The sequence below is a fragment of the Hyla sarda genome, chromosome 1 (genome assembly GCF_029499605.1).
Source record: "Hyla sarda isolate aHylSar1 chromosome 1, aHylSar1.hap1, whole genome shotgun sequence".
Classification (NCBI taxonomy): domain Eukaryota; kingdom Metazoa; phylum Chordata; class Amphibia; order Anura; family Hylidae; genus Hyla; species Hyla sarda.
The window spans coordinates 301,991,708-302,012,701 of NC_079189.1; the positions used below are offsets into that span (position 1 = coordinate 301,991,708).

The 20,994-nt window shown below is 41.3% G+C and overlaps 1 protein-coding gene across 7 annotated transcripts in view; it reads left to right on the top strand.

Annotated features, from left to right (window-relative positions):
- Window positions 1–20,994, top strand: part of JAK3 (Janus kinase 3) — a 264,164-nt gene that overhangs the window by 153,727 nt on the left and 89,443 nt on the right. For all 7 annotated transcript variants that reach the window (XM_056518127.1, XM_056518128.1, XM_056518131.1 and 4 more), the window contains exons 9-12: window positions 1,707–1,818; window positions 12,949–13,132; window positions 13,737–13,858; window positions 15,862–15,993. In XM_056518127.1, coding sequence (XP_056374102.1) covers window positions 1,707–1,818; window positions 12,949–13,132; window positions 13,737–13,858; window positions 15,862–15,993 — 550 coding nt within the window. The remainder of the gene's footprint in view (window positions 1–1,706; window positions 1,819–12,948; window positions 13,133–13,736; window positions 13,859–15,861; window positions 15,994–20,994) is intronic.

Here is a 20,994-nt window from a genome sequence, read left to right on the forward strand (position 1 = left end):
GATTAGAGGGTATCTTTCGGATTTAGTGAAAGGTGCATTGGCAAGAGTAAGAGACATTAGTCCTAATGAAGTAAGGAGGGGCAGAAGGCCAAATAAGAGTGGTGAGAGATTTGTTTTCTCTTTTAAGCACAGCTCCATGAATTGTGTCATAAAATCCACTGTAAGAAGACATTGGCATCTCATAGAAGGGGATCGGGACCTGAGGAAGGTGGTGGTTAATAAACCCCTTTTTTCCTATAGGAGGAATAAAACCCTAGGTAATATATTGGGCCCAAACCAATTCAGAGAGGTCCATAATTGTTGGCTCCAGGGAAGCAGACAATGTCACCAATGCCCACATTACAAGGAAGCCAAAAATATCATAGTGGGTGGTATTAACTGACACGTAAGAGACTTTATAACATGTAAGTCAAAATTTGTAGTCTACACCCTTATTTGTAGTTGCGGTCGCTTTTATATCGGAAAGACAATCTGTAATTTAAATGTGAGAGTGAGGGAACATCTATTAAGGAAGAGAATAATAATGATCTGATAATGATTGACTGTCCCCTAATGGAGCGGATAGAGAAAAACTCCTGATACAATGTGAGACTAAATGAATTCTTAAGACGCATGCAATGGGACCTGCAGGTTTGAACGAGAAGACAGATATGAGAAGGTTTCTATAAACATAGAGTTCTCCATTGTTTTTTATAGTTATTTTATTGTACTCATCATCAGTTGAGAGATAGGGGCAGGTCTGTTGGTGAGGTCATCAACGCCACTCCTTCACTGACGTCACATGAATAGCGCAGTTAAAAAGAGGACTGTTTACGTCACATGCATGAGCCGGAAGAAGCACATCACGTGTAAAACGGACATTGCTCGTTTCTGTTTGTATGTTGCCTGCACCATCACTGTATCCCATGATTAAAGAATGAAACTGCCTGTTTTTGCTACTAAACTGGTGAGCTGCCGCATGTTCCTTCTTGTGTTGCATCACGTATACTAAGATATCTTCAGCTTTCTTATAGGCAATGAATGGAGCATCATTGGGACCCTGTCCCATTTGGGACTTCTGTTCTTTTTTTGTGATCACACACTGGAATAGGGAATGAGTCTCTATAGTGGCAAAAACCTTTAAAATGGAAAGAACAGACAGTGCACCTGCCTCATGCAGCCAACACCTTAACCACAATTGGTCTGTGGTGTACATTGCTGCTCCATTCATGATCTTATTCTGGAGTCCCAGTTTCAGCAGTTGGGCCCCCTGCAAACAGACACTTATTCCCTATCATGTAAATAAGGGATAATTCTCTAAGGTAGCAAAACCTCTGAAAGAAGGAAGGTTAAAGAAGAAATTGTAGACAACAGAGAAAAAACAGCTCACCTCCTCCCGTTGTAGTGCAACGATTCACACACAGCCAGGTATGCCTTTGGATACTTATTAAATATACGTGCAACCAGCACGCGTGTCTTATGCAGGTGTGATTTTATGTATATAAGTATCAAATGAAGAAACTACCTGTTGCCAGTGTAGATAAACCATATTGATAAACCAAAGCCTTTCAACCAGAGGCTTGAAAGGCTAATGTCTTATTGTGTTTGTGTTGGCACATGGTGTAAATAGGCAATACAATTATGTTAGCACTACATAATCACATGTTCTTAAAAACACTTTGTTTTTACTTCTATTATTTGCAATAAAAAGCTTATTCTTCATGTAGCTCAGAGTTTGCTATCGACAAACTGAAAAGAAATGGAAGCGCTGGAGGAAGTTACATTCTTCGAAGATGTCTCCAGGACTATGACAAGTTTCTACTAACTGTGTGTTTGGAGGTACTGTACATCATAGCTTTTACATTTCAACACAATTGTATTACACAATGTTGTCAACTGTTTTTTATTTTGGAAAAGCTAGGTAAAACAATGTAGCTTAATGGACATATTCCCAAATTTCGGTATGAGGACAGCAAGGTTAGGATGATTTCACACACAGCTTTTTGGGACAACTTTTCAGTCACTTCTTTAACCCTTTAAGGACCAAGGATGTAACGGTACGTCCTGGGTCCTTTCCCTTTCTATAACGCCATCCTCTTACAATGGCAGGGACCCGTGGCTAAGAGCGCGCAGCACTGATCGCGGTGCCACGCGCTATTAACCCTTTAGATGCGGCATTCAAAGCTGAACACTGCATCTAAAGTGAAAATAAACCAATTCTGGTTAGTTCAGGGAGCTGTTCGGGATCGCTGCCGTGAAATCGCAGCATCCCGAACAGCTGTAGGACAGCAGGAGGGTCCCCTTACCTGCCTCCTGTTGTTCAATCGCCGAATGACTGCTCAGTGCCTGAGATCCAGGCATGAGCAGTCAAGCGGCAGAATCATTGATCAATGGTTTCCTATGAGAAACCATTGATCAATGTAAAAGATCAGTGTGTGCAGTATTATAGCCCCCTATGGGCGCTATAACATTGCAAAAAAAAAAGTGAAAAAAAGTAAATAAAGATCATTAAACCCTTTCCCTAATAAAAATTTGAATCACCCCCCTTTTCCCATTTAACCTCTTAAGGACCCAGGACGTACGGGGACGTCCCCGCACCCTGGGCTTTAAGGACCCAGGACGTCCCTGTACGTCCTGGCGCTTTCCGGTCCCTGCCGCACGCCGGGCAGAGATTGGAACCGGATGCCTGCTGAAATGCTTCAGCAGGCATCCAGGGCAAACGTCGAGGGGGGCCATGTAGGCGAGGGAAATCGCCCTTGCGATCTGCGGCGATACCGGGCTGATCGGGTCTCTGGGACCCGACCGCCCAGTAATTTTGCATGATCCCGGCTGTCACAGACAGCCAGGACCATGCTAAAGTATAGGAGCGAGGTGGCAAGCCGTAAAGCGACATGCATTGCTGTAATGGGACCCTGTATACTACAACTCCCAGCATGCCCAGACAGCCCTTGGCGTCTGGGCATGCTGGGAGTTGCAGTTTTGCAACTTCTGGAGGTCCACAGTTTTGGAACCACTGTGCCCTTCCAGATGTTGCAAAACTACACATCCGCAGCATGCCCTTACTGTCCAGGCATGCTGGGAGTTGTAGTTTTGTAACATCTGGCCCTTCAGATGTTGTAGAACTACAACTCCCAGCATGCCTGGACAGTTTTGGCATACTGGGAGTTGTAGTTTTGCAACATCTGGAAGGGCACAGATTGGGAACCACTGTATTAGTGGTCTGCAAACTGTAGTCCTCAAGATGTTGCAAAACTACAACTCCAAGCATGCTGGGAGTTGTAGTTCGGCAACATCTGGCTCTAAAGATGTTGCCGAACTACTACTCCCAGCATGCCTGAGAATGTTTGGGAGTTGTGGTTTTGCAACAGCTGGAGGCACACTGGTTGAGAAACATTGTGTGTTTCCTAACTCAGTGTTTCCCAACCCGTGTGCCTCCAGCTGTTGCAAAACTATAACTACCAGCATGCACTGATAGACTGTGCATGCTGGGAGTTGTAGTTTTGCAACAGCTGGAGGTCCCCCCCCCCCTGTGAATGTACAGGGTACATTCACATGGGCAGGGGGCTTACAGTGAGTATCAGGCTGCAAGTTTGCAATGCAGAAAATTTTGCGCCGCAGCTCAAACTCGCAGCGAGAAACTCGCTGTAATCCCCCGCCAATGTGACTGTACCCTAAAAACACTACACTACACTAACATAAAATAAATAGTAAAAAACACTACATAAACACATACCCCTACACAGTCCCCCTCCCCAATAAAAATGAAAAACGTCTGGTACGCCACTCTTTCCAAAATGGAGCATCCAGCTGTTGCATACAACAACTCCCAGTATTGCCGGACAGCCGTCGACTGTCCAAGCATGCTGGGAGTTTTGCAACAGCTGGAGGCACCCTGTTTGGGAATCACTGGCGTAGAATACCCCTATGTCCACCCCTATGCAAATCCCTAATTCAGGCCTCAAATGCACATGGCGCTCTCACTTCGGAGCCCTGTCGTATTTCAAGGCAACAGTTTAGGTCCACATATGGGGTACTCGGGAGAAATTACCTAACAAATTTTGGGGGTCTTTTTCTCCTTTCACCCCTTATGAAAAGGTAACGTTGGGGTCTACACCAGTATGTTAGTGTAAAAAAATTTATTTTTTACACTAACATGCTGGTGTTGCCCTATACTTTTCATTTTGACAAGAGGTGCAGGGGAAAAAAGCCCCCCAAAATTTGTAATGCAATTTCTCCCGACTACGGAGATACCCCATATGTGGGCGCAACGTGCTCTGGGGGAGCACAACAAGGCCCAGAAGGGAGAGTGCACCATGTACATTTGAGGTGATTTGCACAGGGGTGGCTGATTGTTACAGCGGTTTTGAAAAACGCAAAAAAAAAAACACATGTGACCCCATTTCGGAAACTACACCCCTCACGGAATGTAATGAGGGGTGCAGTGAGAATTTACACCCCACAGGTGTCTGACAGATCTTTGGAACAGTGGGCTGTGCAAATTAAAAATGTTGTACAGCCCACTGTTCCAAAGATCTGACAGACACCAGTGGGGGGTAAATGCTCACTTTACACCTTGTTAAATTCCTCAAGGGGTCTAGTTTCCAAAATGGTATGCCATGTGGGGGTTATTTTGCTCTCCTGGCACCATATGGGCTTCCTAAATGCGACATGCCCCCCGAGCTAAATTTGCTCTCAAAAAGCCAAATATGACTCCTTCTCTTTTGAGCATTGTAGTTCGCCCGTAGTACACTTTAGGTCAACTTATGGGGTACCTTCATACTCTGAAGAGATGGTGTTACAATTTTGGGGAGGGGGGGTATTTTCTGCTATTAACCCTTGCAAAAATGAGAAATTTTGGGGGAAACACACATTTTAGTGAAATTTTATTTTTATTTTTTTACATATGCAAAAGTCGTGAAACACCTATGGGGTATTAAGGCTCACTTTATTCCTTGTTACGTACCTCAAAGGGTCTAGTTTCCAAAATGGTATGCCATGTGTTTTTTTTTTTTTTTTGCTGTTCTGGCACCATAGGGGCTTCCTAAATGCAACATGCCCCCCAAAAACCATTTCAGAAAAACGTACTCTCCAAAATCCTCTTGTCGCTCCTTCGCTTCTGAGCCCTCTACTGCGCCTGCCGAACACTTTACATAGACATATGAGGTATGTCGTTACTCGAGAGAAATTGGGCTACAAATACAAGTATAAATTTTCTCCTTTTACCCCTTGTAAAAATTCAAAAATTGGGTCTACAAGAACATGCGAGTGTATAAAATGGAGATTGTGAATTTTCTCCTTCACTTTGCTGCTATTCCTGTGAAACACCTAAAGGGTTAAAACGCTGACTGAATGTCATTTTGAATACTTTGGGGGGGGGGGTGCAGTTTTCATAATGGGGTCATTTGTGGGGTATTTCTAATATGAAGACCCTTCAAATCCTCTTCAAACCTGAACTGGTCCCTGAAAAATTGTGAGTTTGGAAATTTTGTGAAAAATTTGAAAATTGCTGCTGAACTTTGAAGCCCTCTGGTGTCTTCCAAAAGTAAAAACACATAAATTTAATGATGCAACCATAAAGTGGACATATTGTATATGTGAATTAAAAAAAAATATTTGGAATATCCATTTTCCTTACAAGCAGAGAGCTTCAAAGTTAGAAAAATGCAAAATTTTCAAAATTTTCATCAAATTTTGGGATTTTTCACCAAGAAAGGATGCAAGATACCACAAAATTTTACCACTATGTTAAAGTAGAATATGTCACGAAAAAACAATCTCGGAATCAGAATGATAACTAAAAGCATTCCAGAGTTATTAATGTTTAAAGTGACAGTGGTCAGATGTGCAAAAAATGGCCGAGTCCTAAGGTGTAAAATGGTTGGGTCCTTAAGGGGTTTAAAAAAAAACACAGTGCAAATAAAAATAAACATATGTGGTATCACCGTGTGCGGAAATGTCCGAATTATAAAAATATATCGTTAATTAAACCGCTTGGTCAATGGCGTACACTCAAAAAAATTCCAAAGTCCAAAATAGTGTATTTTTGGTCACTATATAATGAAAAAATGAATAAAAGCGATCAAAAAGTCTGATCAAGACAAATATGGCACAGCTAAAAACTTCAGATCACGGTGCAAAAAATGAGACCTCATACCGCCCTGTGCGCGAAAAAAAAATAAGTTATAGGGGTCAGAAGATGACAATTTTAAACGTATCAATTATCCTGCATGTAGTTAGGAATTTTTCCAGAAGTACGACAAAATCAAACCTATATAAGTAGGGTATCATTTTAATCTTATGGACCTATAGAATAAAGACATGGGGTCATTTTACCTAAAAATTTACTGCGTTGAAATGGAAGCCCCCAAAAGTTACAAACTGGTGTATTTTCTTAAATTTTGTCGTACACATTTTTTTTTTCCATTTCGATCTAGATTTTTGGGTAAAATGACTGATGTCATTACAAAGTATTATTGGTGGTGCAAAAAATAAGCCATCATATGGATTTTTAGGTGCAAAATTGATAGAGTTATGATTTTTTAAAGGTAAGGAGGAAAAAGTGAAAGTTCAAATACGGAAAAACCCCTGGTCCTTAAAGGGGTACTCAGGCACTGAAACATCTTATCCCCTATCCAAAGGATAGGAGATAAGATGTCTCACCGTGGGGGTCCCGCCGCTGGGGACCCCCGCAATCTTGTGTTTGCCACCCACCCTCCTTTGGATAGGGGATAAGATGTTTCAGGGCCGGAGTACCCCTTTAAGGGTTGAAGTCAAATCCAGAAGTGGATCCAAATGATACATGAAGTTAGAGTGGAGACTTATACTTTCTTTTCTGATGGATCCACTTCTGGCTTTGGCCCTTAAAGGGGTATTCCAGGATCTTAGTTCTTCAGCCTTTGAGCCCATGATGCCAAGTTATAATATTGTGGAATATGCTTATACCACCTTCATGCGCCACTTTATCCCATTTTCATGGACTGAACCCACACTGGGAAATGCTATAGTGCAAGTCTATTTATTTTACTGTTGTCTCTGACCTTTCCCAGAATTCCATAAGGGCTAGAAACAATATGTCACTAGTCACATGGTCTCCAGGGGGTGTCGCTAGGCTGTAGCGGGAGGGGGGATAGCATTACTTTAGTAAATCACTTACACCCTGCTATCACACTGCAGCATAGCCACTCTTTCCTGGAGACCATGTGACTTATGACATAAAAAAATACTTACACTACAGCACTTCAAGGAATGGTTTTGTGCTGGAAAATGGGACAAAGCGGCTCATGGAGGTAACAAATGCATCTAAAACAGTATTATAACTTGGCATTATGGGCTCAAAAGCTAAATGAAAAACTGGTGCAAAATTGCCACAAAAATTGCTATAAAACTCTTAGGGTTCCTTTACACATACTTACATAGCATTACATTCCTTGTCTTTTGTCCTTCATTATGCAGTTTTTATGGCTTTTGTGTTTTTCAGTTGGATTTTTCTCATTACAAGTCATGTGACTCTTTGATCATGTGATTGAAAGATTTCTATTGAATAATGTAAGGAAAAAAGTCACCAAAAAACAGTCACATACCCAAACACAAATTTACATATGCCTTTTTTCAGAATTCCTAGAAATGTCACGGTTACATGCAGCATTCTGAAAAAAAAAACTGCCACTGACCCAAAAACTCTACACAAACGCATTGTAGGTAGAGATGAGCAAACTTTTGAAAAGCCTGGTTTGAATTTTGGCAAAAAGTTTGGTTTGGACCGAGAAGTTCAAGGCAAACACAGACCTTAGCAGCAACCCTAAAACTTGTGTATAACAGAACCCATGTATAATGCAGTTTTTTTTTTTTTTTTACTGTTTAGGGTTTCTAAGTACTTTTTAATTGCTTTTAAAGTGAAGTTAATGTCAAAGTTATAGCAACATGTGGTAACTAACAGCTTGTTTAAAAACACACTGTACTAGCAGATTTTGTATGCTTTTTTAAATTAAAAAGGTCCAAAGTAGCAACTGGAAAGCGAAGAGCCAGTATAGGCCATCCAAAAATTATCCCATTTTCTTAAGTAGCAACAGGACTGGAAGTAGTAGTATTAGCATGGTTGGTGGTAGTAGTAGCCAGTCAACAGCAACAATCACTGCTCCATGACTGATTCATTTTAACAAATGTGAGTTTTTCCACATTTTTGGCAGACAATCTTGTTCGCTTAGGGGTGATGATGCCACCAGTAGCACTAAATACTTTCTTTGACACTACATTGGAGGGTGGACAAGACAGGACACCCTTGGCAAACTGGGCAAGTGTAAAGACTTATGGCAGGTGGCAGGACAATCCGGAGGTAGTGGATCGGTGTGGCAGATGATGCGGGCCGTGCCAGGGAGCAGAGTCTAAGGGGCTGCTGGTTTTCACCAGAGCCCGCCGGAAAGCGGGATGGTCTTGCTATGGCTGGCAGCACCCAGGTTGCTACCCCTGGCACAACTCGACTACACAGGCGGTTGAGGAGATGCAAGGTACAGGAGGGCTAGGCAAGACTTGGATAGACGTGGATAGCAGAAGGTCAGGGCTGGTGGCACAGGTGCGTAGTCAGGAACGTAGCAGAAGGTCAACTGGCAGGCGGCAAGGAGCAAGGTCAGGTCACTGAATGCAAGGGTCTGGAACATGGCAAGGCAACACAGAAAATGCTTTCACTAGGCACTACGGCAACTAAGATCTGGCAGGAAGTGATGGGAGGTGCAGATATTTGTAACCAACAGTGCAGGTGCATGTACTTAATTAAGGGCGCACTGGCCCCTTAAATTTTAGAGCGCCGGTGCGCACTGCAAGAAGACAGAAGGGATGGAGGAGGGTGGAGGTGAGTGATGGGCTGGGATTCGAATATGAATCCCGCAATGCGAATCCCAGCCCCGCCGGCAGATGCAAGAAGGGGGCGCTCACGGCCAGGGTTTCTGGCTGGAGCGCAGACCATGACAGCAATTTCTAACCAATGGTCTAATCTGGTGACAAATAAGTCCATGGGGTCATGACTAATGGTGTCTGCCAGTGAAAGGGCACAGCTTAGGTATTAATCAAGCTGCTTGTTCAGGTGGTAGCAATGTATGTCAGGTTGGCATACTGGACATAAAAACTTAGTCATGTTAGTGGGTGGTTCTGTCACCATCCCCTACTGCCATGGTTGGTCATCATAAAGTGGTTGTAATTATTACTGTCATGTTGTGTGGGTGCCCTGTCCATTATCCCTTTCTGCCATAACTCAACAGACTTTATCTCTAAATAATCTTCTTCAGGTCCCACTTCCTAATCGTCATTCAGCTTCTTCTCAACATCCATACTGCAGCATGCCAGATGTGAATGTTCTTCCATTCCTTACTAAATTATCACTGCAAGTGTTTGCTCCAGAAGGAATGTAAGTTGCGTTATATTGTTGGGCACTGAACTTAATCAGATGGTACGACTGCACCCACAATAACTGCACCTACAATAACGGGAAGCCTGTCACGTTGCTGGGACTTTTGGTCGCTGAGACTGCAGATTTTAGATAAATGACTTTAAAGAATTTAGTGACTTTGTGCTGACTGAATGACGACTATTTTTCCTCAAGAACTTTGTGCTTACCACCAGGCTTTGACATGAGCATTGGGGTTGAGATTGGTGTGGCTGCAAATTTTAGATTTTCTTCCTTAGGCCTCTAACTTCTTCACACACTTCTCCACATTGTACTCTGAACTGCTCCTCATTAGGCTGAGATTAAGCCCAGACTAAGGCTAGACTGAGACAAGACTGGGACTAGACTGAGACTGAACAGCTCCTCCCCCCTACCCTATATAAAGGCTAATGTTGTGGAGCTCCCATTGGGGCGCCAGGGTCACCTGGGTCACTCCCTTAAAAAGACAGTACATTATTAAGTTATAACATAACACAACACAGGAATACATCACAGCATAACAAATTAACTTATGGAGCAGTGGGCCCAACATAGAGACAACAGGGATGCCCAAGGCAATCTTTAGTCCACAGGACTACATCCTATGCTGGAAATTTCCTTGGGGAAATGAATCCCCTCAGGGATAACGCTGACTAAAGGCACCCAAATCAATTATAAAACTTAACTTGTATTACATTTTCATTTACGCTAATATTAGTGCTCATTGGTCACTAGGTGGCAGTGGTGTATTAAAAATTTCAGCACTGTACATATTCCGTATGCTGACTAGCATTAATGGGTTTACAGATTTTATTTGTTTTTGACAGCCTGCTGGCTCAGTTCAGCCAGTATATACTTTTTCAGTAATGCATCCAGCAATAATGAATGAACCTGGCTGCGTTGTTGTTTGTTATTGCCAGCTGACTTTCAGTATTCCCTATTTCTCATAGACCATATGACAGTGCTGCTCTAAAAACTTATATCCCTTCTTCCTGACGTTTCGCCATGAGACGGCTTTTTCACCAAGGGCACGAGGCCTATTGGAACATGAAGGCAGAAATAGCTGAACACCAGAGCAGCCATGGCAAAAAAAAAATGGAAAAAAAAAAAAAAATGGATGCTGACTAAACTCCAAAAAGATGGAAATATCCTCATCTTTTTTTTTTTTTTGGATGGCATAAAGCCCTATGCATGAGAAATTTTAAAACAAAACAGGCTTTTCTTAGTGGTTCACCGTGGCGCTGTTGTTTTGTTGGTTAAAGCGCCTGTCTAGTTAACAGGTCCCGAGATTGAATCTCAGCAGTGCCTTTTTTTTTCTTCCTAATTTTGAGCTTTTCATACCAAGTAGTAGACATTCCATTATATCTGTCATCAAACTTGTCTATCCCACATCCCTAAGACATTCTGAGCAAAGGCAAAAATATGGATGCTGACTAAACAGCTAAAATAAGGAAATGTCCTCATCTTCTTCATAGGATAGCATTAAAGGGGTACTCCTGTGGAAAACTTTTTTTTTTTTTTTTTTAAATCAACTCGTGACAGAAAGTTAAAAAGATTTGTAAATTACTTCTATTAAAAAATCTTAATCCTTTCCTGTACTTTTTAGGGGCTATATACTATCGAGGAAATGCTTTACTTTTTAGATCTCTCTGATGTCATGACCACAGTGCTCTCTGCTGACCTCTGCGGTCCATTTTAGGAACTGTCCATAGCAGGAGAGAATCCCCATAGCTAACATATGCTGCTCTGGACAGTTCCTAAAATGGACAGCAGAGGTCAGCAGAGAGCACTGTGGTCATGACATCAGAGAAATCTAAAAAGTAAATCATTTCCTCTGTAGTATATAGCCCCTAAAAAGTACTGGAAGGATTAAGATTTTTTAATTTAAGTAATTTACAAATCTTTTTAACTTTCTGTCACGAGTTGATTTAAAAAAAAAAAAAAAAAGTTTTCCACAGGAGTACCCTTTTAATGCTATCCTATGAAGAAGATGAGGACATTTCCTTCTTTTGGCTGTTTAGTCAGCATCCATATTTTTGTCTTTGCTCAGAATGTCTTAGGGATGTGGGATAGACAAGTTTGATTTAAAAAAAAAAAAGTTTCCACGGGAGTACCCCTTTAAGCACCATGCCTGAGAAATTAAAAAACAAAGCAGGATTACTAATCCCTGGTTGATAGGTCACATAACACACCCTTCTGAATTGGAAATATAAAACTGACATTGTGGGGACATCCACTGCCTGTGCTTACAATAAAGTATCTACAAAGTAAGTTACCAAGTTGTAAGAAGCAGAAGAAATCGATGAGGATGGGATCCAAGCCCATGCATGCAAAGGACATTGTAGTATAAAGGCAGAGACAGCTGAACACCAGAGCCACCATGGTGTGAACACGATGCAACAGGGATTGCAGGAGTTGCAGAGACCTGTGGTGCTGCTGGTGCAAGTGAAGGTAAGGCATCCGGACCAGCAGAAATTGTGTTCAGACACTGCATGAGGACATCTTAGTGATCGTTTTGGCATTGTAGCTCCTAAAATAGATGTTGCACAGCAGGCTTGGCATTGTCAGCTTGAAACAAACTGCGATGCCCCAACGTGTGTGTGGTGCCACTTGGCTATACTTGGGAGTGTTCCACTGCATTTCACCCTTTATCCCACTCCAGGATGTAGAAGCTGGACTTCAGCTGCAGAGGAGATAGCAAGTCACTACCACAAGAGTGGTCCCAGTTAAGTGGCAGCTGGCCAGGCAAGCCAGAATGCCCTGGTGTCAAACATCATGGATACAGGCAGGTTGGCAAGCTAACACTGTAGATGGCCAGTGCAGCTGCGTACTTAGATTTTTCTGAAGCCTATGACCCATCCTATATTGCAAGGTATTATTGTCATCCCTGGGATTAGGTGATCATTTCTCCTTCTTGCATGGCAATTGGCTAACCTGAGATCATGTGATCTTTCCTCCTCCTTGCAAGGTATTCTGGGCTACCCTGGGATATCCTTCTTCTATTCACATGGCTCCAACACCATATTACCAGGTTCAGTTAAAGTGAACTGGCCAAAGTTTGCACTCATGCCAAACCAAACTTTTCCTAAAAGTCAGGTTTCCCAGATTTGGTTTGCTCAGCTGTAATTGTAGGTATAGGGTTCATATTTTCTTATTAAAATATTAAGCTTTATCTGTAGCTTTTTTTAATGGAAAAACACAATGGGAAGGTATATCAAAACATGGGCAGAGGAAAAGATGACCATTTGCACCATAGCAACCAATCAGATTACTTCTTCCATTTTTCAGAGACTTTTTTAAAAATGAAAGAAGTGATCTGATTGGTTGTTATGGGCAACTGAACAACTTTTTTTTCTGCAGAGGTTTTAATAAATCTGCCCCAATATGTGAAACAACCTTTATACAGGTTTTTGATCTATTTTAACACTGGTTAATATTTTTCATGCTGTTTATCATTTCAGGCTTTTTATTTTTTATTTTTGCTTCTATTCTCTGTTCTTTAACCATTAACAAATGAAATCTTCCAGTATTCTTTATTGCTCCTTCCTCCACAGACTGCTCTAGGTATTCATTTCCAGGGCTGCTCCATCCAACGAAAGAATGACACATTTTGTTTGTCTGGTATCTCACGTTACTTCTCCAGTTTGCGGAATCTGTTGGAATATTACCAGCATAATAGCCTGTGTCTGGGTGGTGTCTCCACATGTCTGACATCTTGCTGCCCTCCAAGAACCAAAGGTATCTGAAACCGTAAACAAGCTCATAAATGTGTTATAAAATGAGAATAAAATCAGAGAGTTGCATATGTAAATCAAGTTTAACCAGATTCAGAGGTTAAATTATAGATAGGTTAAAATATCTTTTAATACCAAAGCAAAAGATAACCCCATATTAATAAAATAGGACATATATATATATATATATATATATATACATATATATCTTTGTAGAATACAATTCAGGGGAGTTACTGATTGTTAAGGAAAACAATGCTTTAAGTACAACTGGTCGGGGGCATTGACACTTTCAGCACTACTCAGGGAAAATGCTCACAGAGCAATTGGCCTCTCAACTTATATACATTTTTGATTACATATTAGTTCTATACATGCATGTACAACACATGATACAACTTGATAACTGCACCAACAAATGGCTACCATTCGACTACCATAACAAACTTCTTTGTCCTGTCAAAATCAATATCAATCCTCATACAAAGACAACTTCCCCCCCCCCTCCCCCTGCACAGAGAGCAAAATAGGGGACCTGGATTACATTTTATCCTATTATATATATTTTTTTTTTATACACACACTTTAAGTATTTTGTTTCTCCCCAGAGAAATCAAACCTTTTAATCAAACATGACAGTTGTCCTCAGAGAAATTTGTCACCAAAAGGACAAAGAAGAAACATCCCACTACTGACCTTTCAAAAGATCCATCTCAAGGATATCACCTTTGTAAGTCAAATCAATCAATTATTTGGCCAATGAATATGTTTTTCCCCTAATACCACTTGATATTGTTGTGGGTTTAAAAAGTTTTATAAATTATTTATGTGCGTTGATATCAGTGTTTTGATGTTCACTCTGTTGCCCGTAGGGCTGTTTTGCCTTTGTTTGGCTTGTACTAGCTAACTTGTACATTTCAATAAAAGCTTTATGGCTTGATTGTTAAATATGTTAAAAGTAAATGGGGCTCAAAGGTCAAAGATATCTGGTTTAAAATAATTAGTATTTATTAATATAGAATGAAAATGGATTAAATAGGGAATGTACAGGGCCCTTGTACTCCCCTAATTAATTTAATACACAATAATAAAATATAATAATCCCAATATAAAAATAACAACTAAAAATAACAACTATAAAATTTATCTGCGATTTGAGCCTGTGTTATCAATATGGCGATCTCCTAATCCTGTGGAACAACACAGTGCAAATGTTCATTCAATTGTTCCTGTTCTCAGAGATCTTCAATATAAAGCAGATACAATGTAGCAGCTACAGATAACAGTTAGTCAATTGATGCAGTGGTACTGTATCTGTCCAGACAGTGGCAACTCGATCCCACCGATACAGTGATACAATGTAGCGCTTTGTGAACAGTGAACAGTCACTGAAAATCAATCTTTAAGCATCTCTGTGTATACCGCTTATCAAAATATCAAATCAGCCAGTTTGCAATAAGCTCCGTACAATGCTCACCACTCCCGGGATGCCACGGATCTCCCTTCGGTGTAGTCCTGTGGGCCGGCTGTATAGCGTCTTTCGCCCAGTGACTAGCCTCAGTCAGGGATTGTACTGCTGGAGTCTCAGCCAACTCCTAAGAGCGCAGCACTTGGTGGTGGGCACCATTTAGGGGGACTGCAGCGCTGTCAAGTGGAGACCCTTGGTCGAACCAGCTGGGAATGATGGCGGTCAGCAAGCATCAAGTCCTTATTGTGGATAGCCCGAATGGCTTTTCACTTGTAATTAATATAACGGTTGGATGCGGTATGCAGAGTGAATAACCCGGCAGCATTCCTCGTGCACAGGTCGCGCGCTCGGGAGATAGCGCACTGTAATAAATGCCTTGGATCTGTCGGATGATCGCTAGTACTGTCAGGCATGTATTCTATATTGTCAGGCTCAATATCGCATATTTAAAATCGCTGGACGCGTTTTAAAACCATCCTCGGTTTTTTCTTCAGCAGCGGAACGTTCGAGTTGCCACTGTCTGGACAGATACAGTACCACTGCATCAATTGACTAACTGTTATCTGTAGCTGCTACATTGTATCTGCTTTATATTGAAGATCTCTGAGAACAGGAACAATTGAATGAACATTTGCACTGTGTTGTTCCACAGGATTAGGAGATCGCCATATTGATAACACAGGCTCAAATCGCAGATAAATTTTATAGTTGTTATTTTTAGTTGTTATTTTTATATTGGGATTATTATATTTTATTATTGTGTATTAAATTAATTAGGGGAGTACAAGGGCCCTGTACATTCCCTATTTAATCCATTTTCATTCTATATTAATAAATACTAATTATTTTAAACCAGATATCTTTGACCTTTGAGCCCCATTTACTTTTAACATATTGTCCCTATTTTTATACACCGTGGGTATAGGTGTTTGTTGGGTTGCTCGGGTCTTTAGTGACGGTCAGACAGACAGGAGCCTCTCCATTGTGTTTATATTGATTGTTAAATAGTTTTATAAAAAATACTGTACATAAGAACCCAATATTCATAAATATGCTTAAGAATACTATAGATCACTGTAAACGTGGATATATGTATAAGAATATATATGTATATGTATGTGCCAGCTGGGCAATACTCCAGTATTTGTCTTCACTAGTTTTTATCAATGAAGGTGAAATGTTTAAAGTCATCCTTTCTTAATGTAAGAGTAGATTGACACGGCAGATTGGTAATATTTTTGATATGTCAAACCATGCTTTTATAGTTGGAAAGCCAAGGAAAAGGTTCCTTCACCAAAATATTTCATGGGTTACGTAGAGATGCAGATGGAGAGGAAGAGCATGAAATTGATGTCCTGCTGAAAATTCTTGATGCCACTCACCAACATTACCAAGAGGTAAAACATTTAGTGATTTCTTACCCAGTGGACCATGGACAACTAAAACTAATGTTTTTTTTTTAGCTTCTGTAGGAGGCGAAGGGAAAAAAAACTTCCATGGATTAGATGTATGCCAGTTATCTATTTTGGCCATCAAGTATTCTTTATTCATCCAAGCTCTACTAATAGCCGTTACCGTACTTTATTTTTCTTATTACTGATTTGGTAAACTTACTGTTATTTCCTTACTTTTTTAGCTCAGAAATCTTAGCTTCTGTTTTAGGTTATTATATAGGCCTATAGATGGCCACACAGTGTAATCCACTGCAACTTTTTACAATGTGTAATCAACAAGTTACCAAAAAAGGATTTCCCAGCAATCTGAAGCTTCAGTAAGATATAATCTTTATTCAAACTTCTTCAAAAGCATTATTACTCCATGTGAGCAAATAAAACTAGCCTGACACATTTTGGCCCCGGCCTTAACCCCTTCATGACCCAGTCCATTTTCACCTTCAGGACCTGGGCATTTTTTGAAAATCTGACCACTGTCACTTTAAACATTAATAACTCTGGAATGCTTTTACTTATCATTCTGATTCCGAGATTGTTTTTTCGTGACATATTCTACTTTATGTTATTGGTAAAATTTCACTGATATTTGCATCCTTTCTTGGTAAAAAATCTTAAAATTTCATGAAAATTTTTAAAATTTTGCATTTTTCTAACTTTGAAAGTCTCTGCTTGAAAGGAAAATGGATATTCCAAATAAATTGCATATTGATTCACATATACAATATGTCTACTTTATGTTTGCATCAAAAAATTGACAAGTTTTTACTTTTGGAAGACACCAGAGGGCTTCAAAGTTCCGCAGCAATTTTCCAATTTTTCTCAAGATTTTCAAAATCGTACTTTTTCAGGGCCCAGTTCAGGTTGGAAGTGGATTTTAAGGGTCTTCATATGAGAAATATCCCATAAATGACCCCATTATAAAAACTGCACCCCCCAAAGTATTCAAAATGACATTCAGTAAGTGTTTTAACCCTTTAGGTGTCTCAAAGGAATAGCAGCAAAGTGAAGGAGAAAATTCTAAATCTTCATTTTTTACACTCACATGTTCTTGTAGACCCAATTTATGACTTTTTACAAGGGGTAAAAGGAGAGAAATGCCCCTAAAATTTGTAACCCAATTTCTCTTGAGTAAGGAAATATCTCATATGCGTATGTAAATTGTTCGGCGGGCGCAGTAGAGGGCTCAGAAGGGAAGGAGCGACAATGGGATTTTGGAGAGTAGTTTTTCTGAAAGGGTTTTTGGGGGGCATGTCCCATTTAGGAAGCCCCTATGGTGCCAGAACAGTGGATCCCCCCACATGTGACCCCATTTTAGAAACTACACCCCTCATGGAATTTAATAAGGGGTGCAGTGAGCATTTACCCCCCACTGGCGTTTGACAGATATTTGAAACAGTGGACTGTGCAAATGAATAATTTTATTTTTCATTTTCACAGACCACTGTTCCAAAAATCTGTCATACGCCAGTGGGGTGTAAATTCTCACTGCACCCCTTATTACATTCCGTGAGGGGTGTCGTTTTCAAAATGGGGTCACATATGGATATTTATTGTTTTGCGTTTGTCAGAACTGCTGTAACAATCAGCCACCCCTGTGCAAATCACCTCAAATGTACATGGTGCACTCTCCCTTCTGGGCCTTGTTGTGCGCCCCCAGAGCACTTTGCGCCCACATATGGGGTATCTCCGTACTCGTGAGAAATTGCATTACAAATTTAGAGGGTCTTTTTTCCCTTTTACCTCTTGTGAAAATGAAAAGTATAGGGCAACACCAGCATGTCAATGTAAAAAACTAATTTTTTTACACTAACATGCTGGTGTAGACCCCAACTTCACCTTTTCATAAGGGGTTGAAGAAGAAAAATCCCCCCAAAATTTGTAAGGCAATTTCTCCCGAGTACGGCGATACCCCATATGTGTCCCAAAACTGTTGCCCTGAAATACGACAGGGCTCCAAAGTGAGAGAGCGCCATGCGCATTTGAGGCCTAAATTAGGGATTTGCATAGGGGTGGACATAGGGGTATTCTATGCCAATGATTCCCAAACAGGGTGCCTCCAGCTGTTGCAAAACTCCCAGCATGCCTGGACAGTCAATGGCTGTTCGGCAATACTGGGAGTTGTTATTTTGCAACAGCTGGAGGCTCCATTTTGGAAACAGTAGCGTACCAGACGTTTTTCATTTTTTGGGGGGAGGGGGGCTGTGTAGGGGTATGTGTATATGTAGTTTTTTTTTTTACTTTTTATTTTAGGTTAGTGTTAGTTTAGTGTAGTGTTTTTAGGGTACAGTCACATGGGCAGAGGTTCACAGCAAGTTTGCCGCTGGAAGTTTGAGATGCAGTGCAAAATTTGCGCCATCTCAAATTTGCAGCACTCACTGTAAACCTCCGCCCATGTGAGTGTACCCTGTAAATTCACATTGGGGGGAGGGGGCAAACATCCAGCTGTTGCAAACTCCGAGCATGCTCTTTGGCTGTCCGTGCATGCTGGGAGTTGTAGTTTTGCAACAGCTGGAGGCACACTGGTTTGGAAACACTAAGTTAAGTAATAAACTTTCAAGTGTTTTGCAACCAAACTTAGTGTTTCCAAACCAGTGTGCCTCCAGCTGTTGCAAAACTACAACTCCCAGCATGCATGGTCTGTCAGTGCATGCTGGGAGTTATAGTTTTGCAACAATTGCAACAGCTGGAGGCACTGAGGTAGGAAACGGACAATGTTTCCCAACTAGTGTGCCTCCAGTTGTTGCAAAACTACAACTCCCAGCATGCCCAGACTGCCCAGGCATGCTGGAAGTTGTAGTTCGGCAATATCTGAAGGATCAGATGTTGCCGAACTACAACTTCCAGCATGCTTGGGCAGTCTGGGCATGCTGGGAGTTGTAGTTTTGCAACATCTGGAGGTCCACAGTTTGGAGACCACTGTATAATGGTCTCCAATCTGTGCTCTTCCAGATGTTAGAGAACTACAACTCCCAGCATGCCTGGACAGACTGAGCATGCTGAGATTTGTAGTTTTGCAACAACTGGAAGAGCACAGATTGGAGACCATTATACAGTGGTCTCCAAACTGTGGACCTCCAGATGTTGCAAAACTACAACTCCCAGCATGCCCACAAAGCCAAAGGCTGTCTGGGCATGCTGGGAGTTGCAGCTTTGAAACTCCCAGAGGCAGCAGTGAGATCGCTTTACAGCGATCTCACTGCTGCCAATGAAGATGCCGCCCTGCTGCCGGAAACTCACCGCTGGGACGCACCACCTCCGGGACCGCCTGGAGGACGCCGCTCGCGCCGGGACCGCTCGGGACACCGCATGGCCGGGTAAGTGACGCCGGGGGACGGGTCAGGGACACTTAGCAGAGCGGTGTGTGTCCCGATCCCCGTAATCGGGACTCACACACCGCGCTGCTAGGTATTCTGATAGCGAAACGCTGCTATCAGCTAGTCAGATTTGACAAGCTGATAGCAGCGATCGCTGGGGGGGGGGGGAGGGGGGATGAAACCCCCCGTGGTCGCATGGTAAGATGGCTGGCTATCAGTGATAGCCACCATCTTACCGGGCGCTGCGGCATGCCGCGAGTAGCGGCAAAAATGTTCATGACGTACCTGTATGTCATGGGTCGGGAACACCTTCCCACTCATGACGTACAGGTATGTCATAGGTCGGGAAGGGGTTAATCATAGACTACAAACACAAAAGTCAAAATTTTACTTGAAACCAGAGAGTTCAGCCACATGACCTACATATATTCAGACCGTATTGGTTAATCACATACACCCTTTAATAGTCATGTGTATCAAATCGGAAGCAGCCTTGATGGTATCAGTAATAGTTACTCAGTAACCAGATAACATTCAATATGTATACATTATATTGTGGCAGAAATGCATGCCCAGTGGTTTTCTTCATCATTCTCTGTTAATCCATTTGAGTCTTACATTGTCTCCTCTTTTGTTCAAAAACACCCTTTCTATGTCAAACACTTTAAAGCTGCTCGTGTCACCTCTGGGTGCTTCTCTAAAGTGCCGATTTAGGCTAGGTATATTTACTGCATTATTACAAATGTCTGCCAAATGGTTACACAAGGTGCCTTTAAGTTGCATGACTGTCTCATATAATGTTTTTTCTACACTGTGTTTCTTGCCTGCCCTCCTTCTTTTGCATAATTAGATGAACAATCAGATGGCACTACATAACAAACAATCAAAGATCAGGGTCTCACACGGGATCAAGATCAAGCAATAAAGAAGGTGCTAGTGCATGAACACAGACATCATTCCAAAAACGCAAAAATGGAGTGTGGGCAAAAAACTCAAGAATCACTGTGCAGAAAAACCTTTATATAAAAAAAACATGAATGAATGAGTATACAGTCATCAATATTTCTAGTTACATTTTGAATAGATTGCAAATAGAGGTCTTTCAAAAGTTTTGACTTTGCCCCGTCAGGTAATGATCATGCTTTAGTTAGTAATTCTATTAATGTAATATCAGATTTGTGAGATCAAACACCTTATTATTGGAGTCTGATTATATAGATGACAGTGTGGGTCATGCTTTTAAGACCCGCATCCCTGATTTCTACCCAGCATCTACACGTTCTGAGTTTTTGGACAGATTTCAGGATGCTATGGAAAGATCTTTGCAAATTAAAGAAACAGACTGCAAGGAAATGTAATACCCAAATCCCTTGGTGTTAAAAACAAGCTCTTAAAGCACAAAAGAAATTTGGTCATACTCAAATTTGATAAGGGATCTATTACCTAGATCTATTACAAGACTATATGACATACCAAGCCTTCCTCAAGAATCCCCATCCAAGACTACTTGCCAGCATTGAGAAAATTCTCAAAAAGGTCATAGTCTTGGTGTTTTAGATTTAAAAAATCCTTTGACTACCTGCTAGTAAAAAACCTGGTTCTGTAGTGGCAATTTTTCATTCTACCCCAA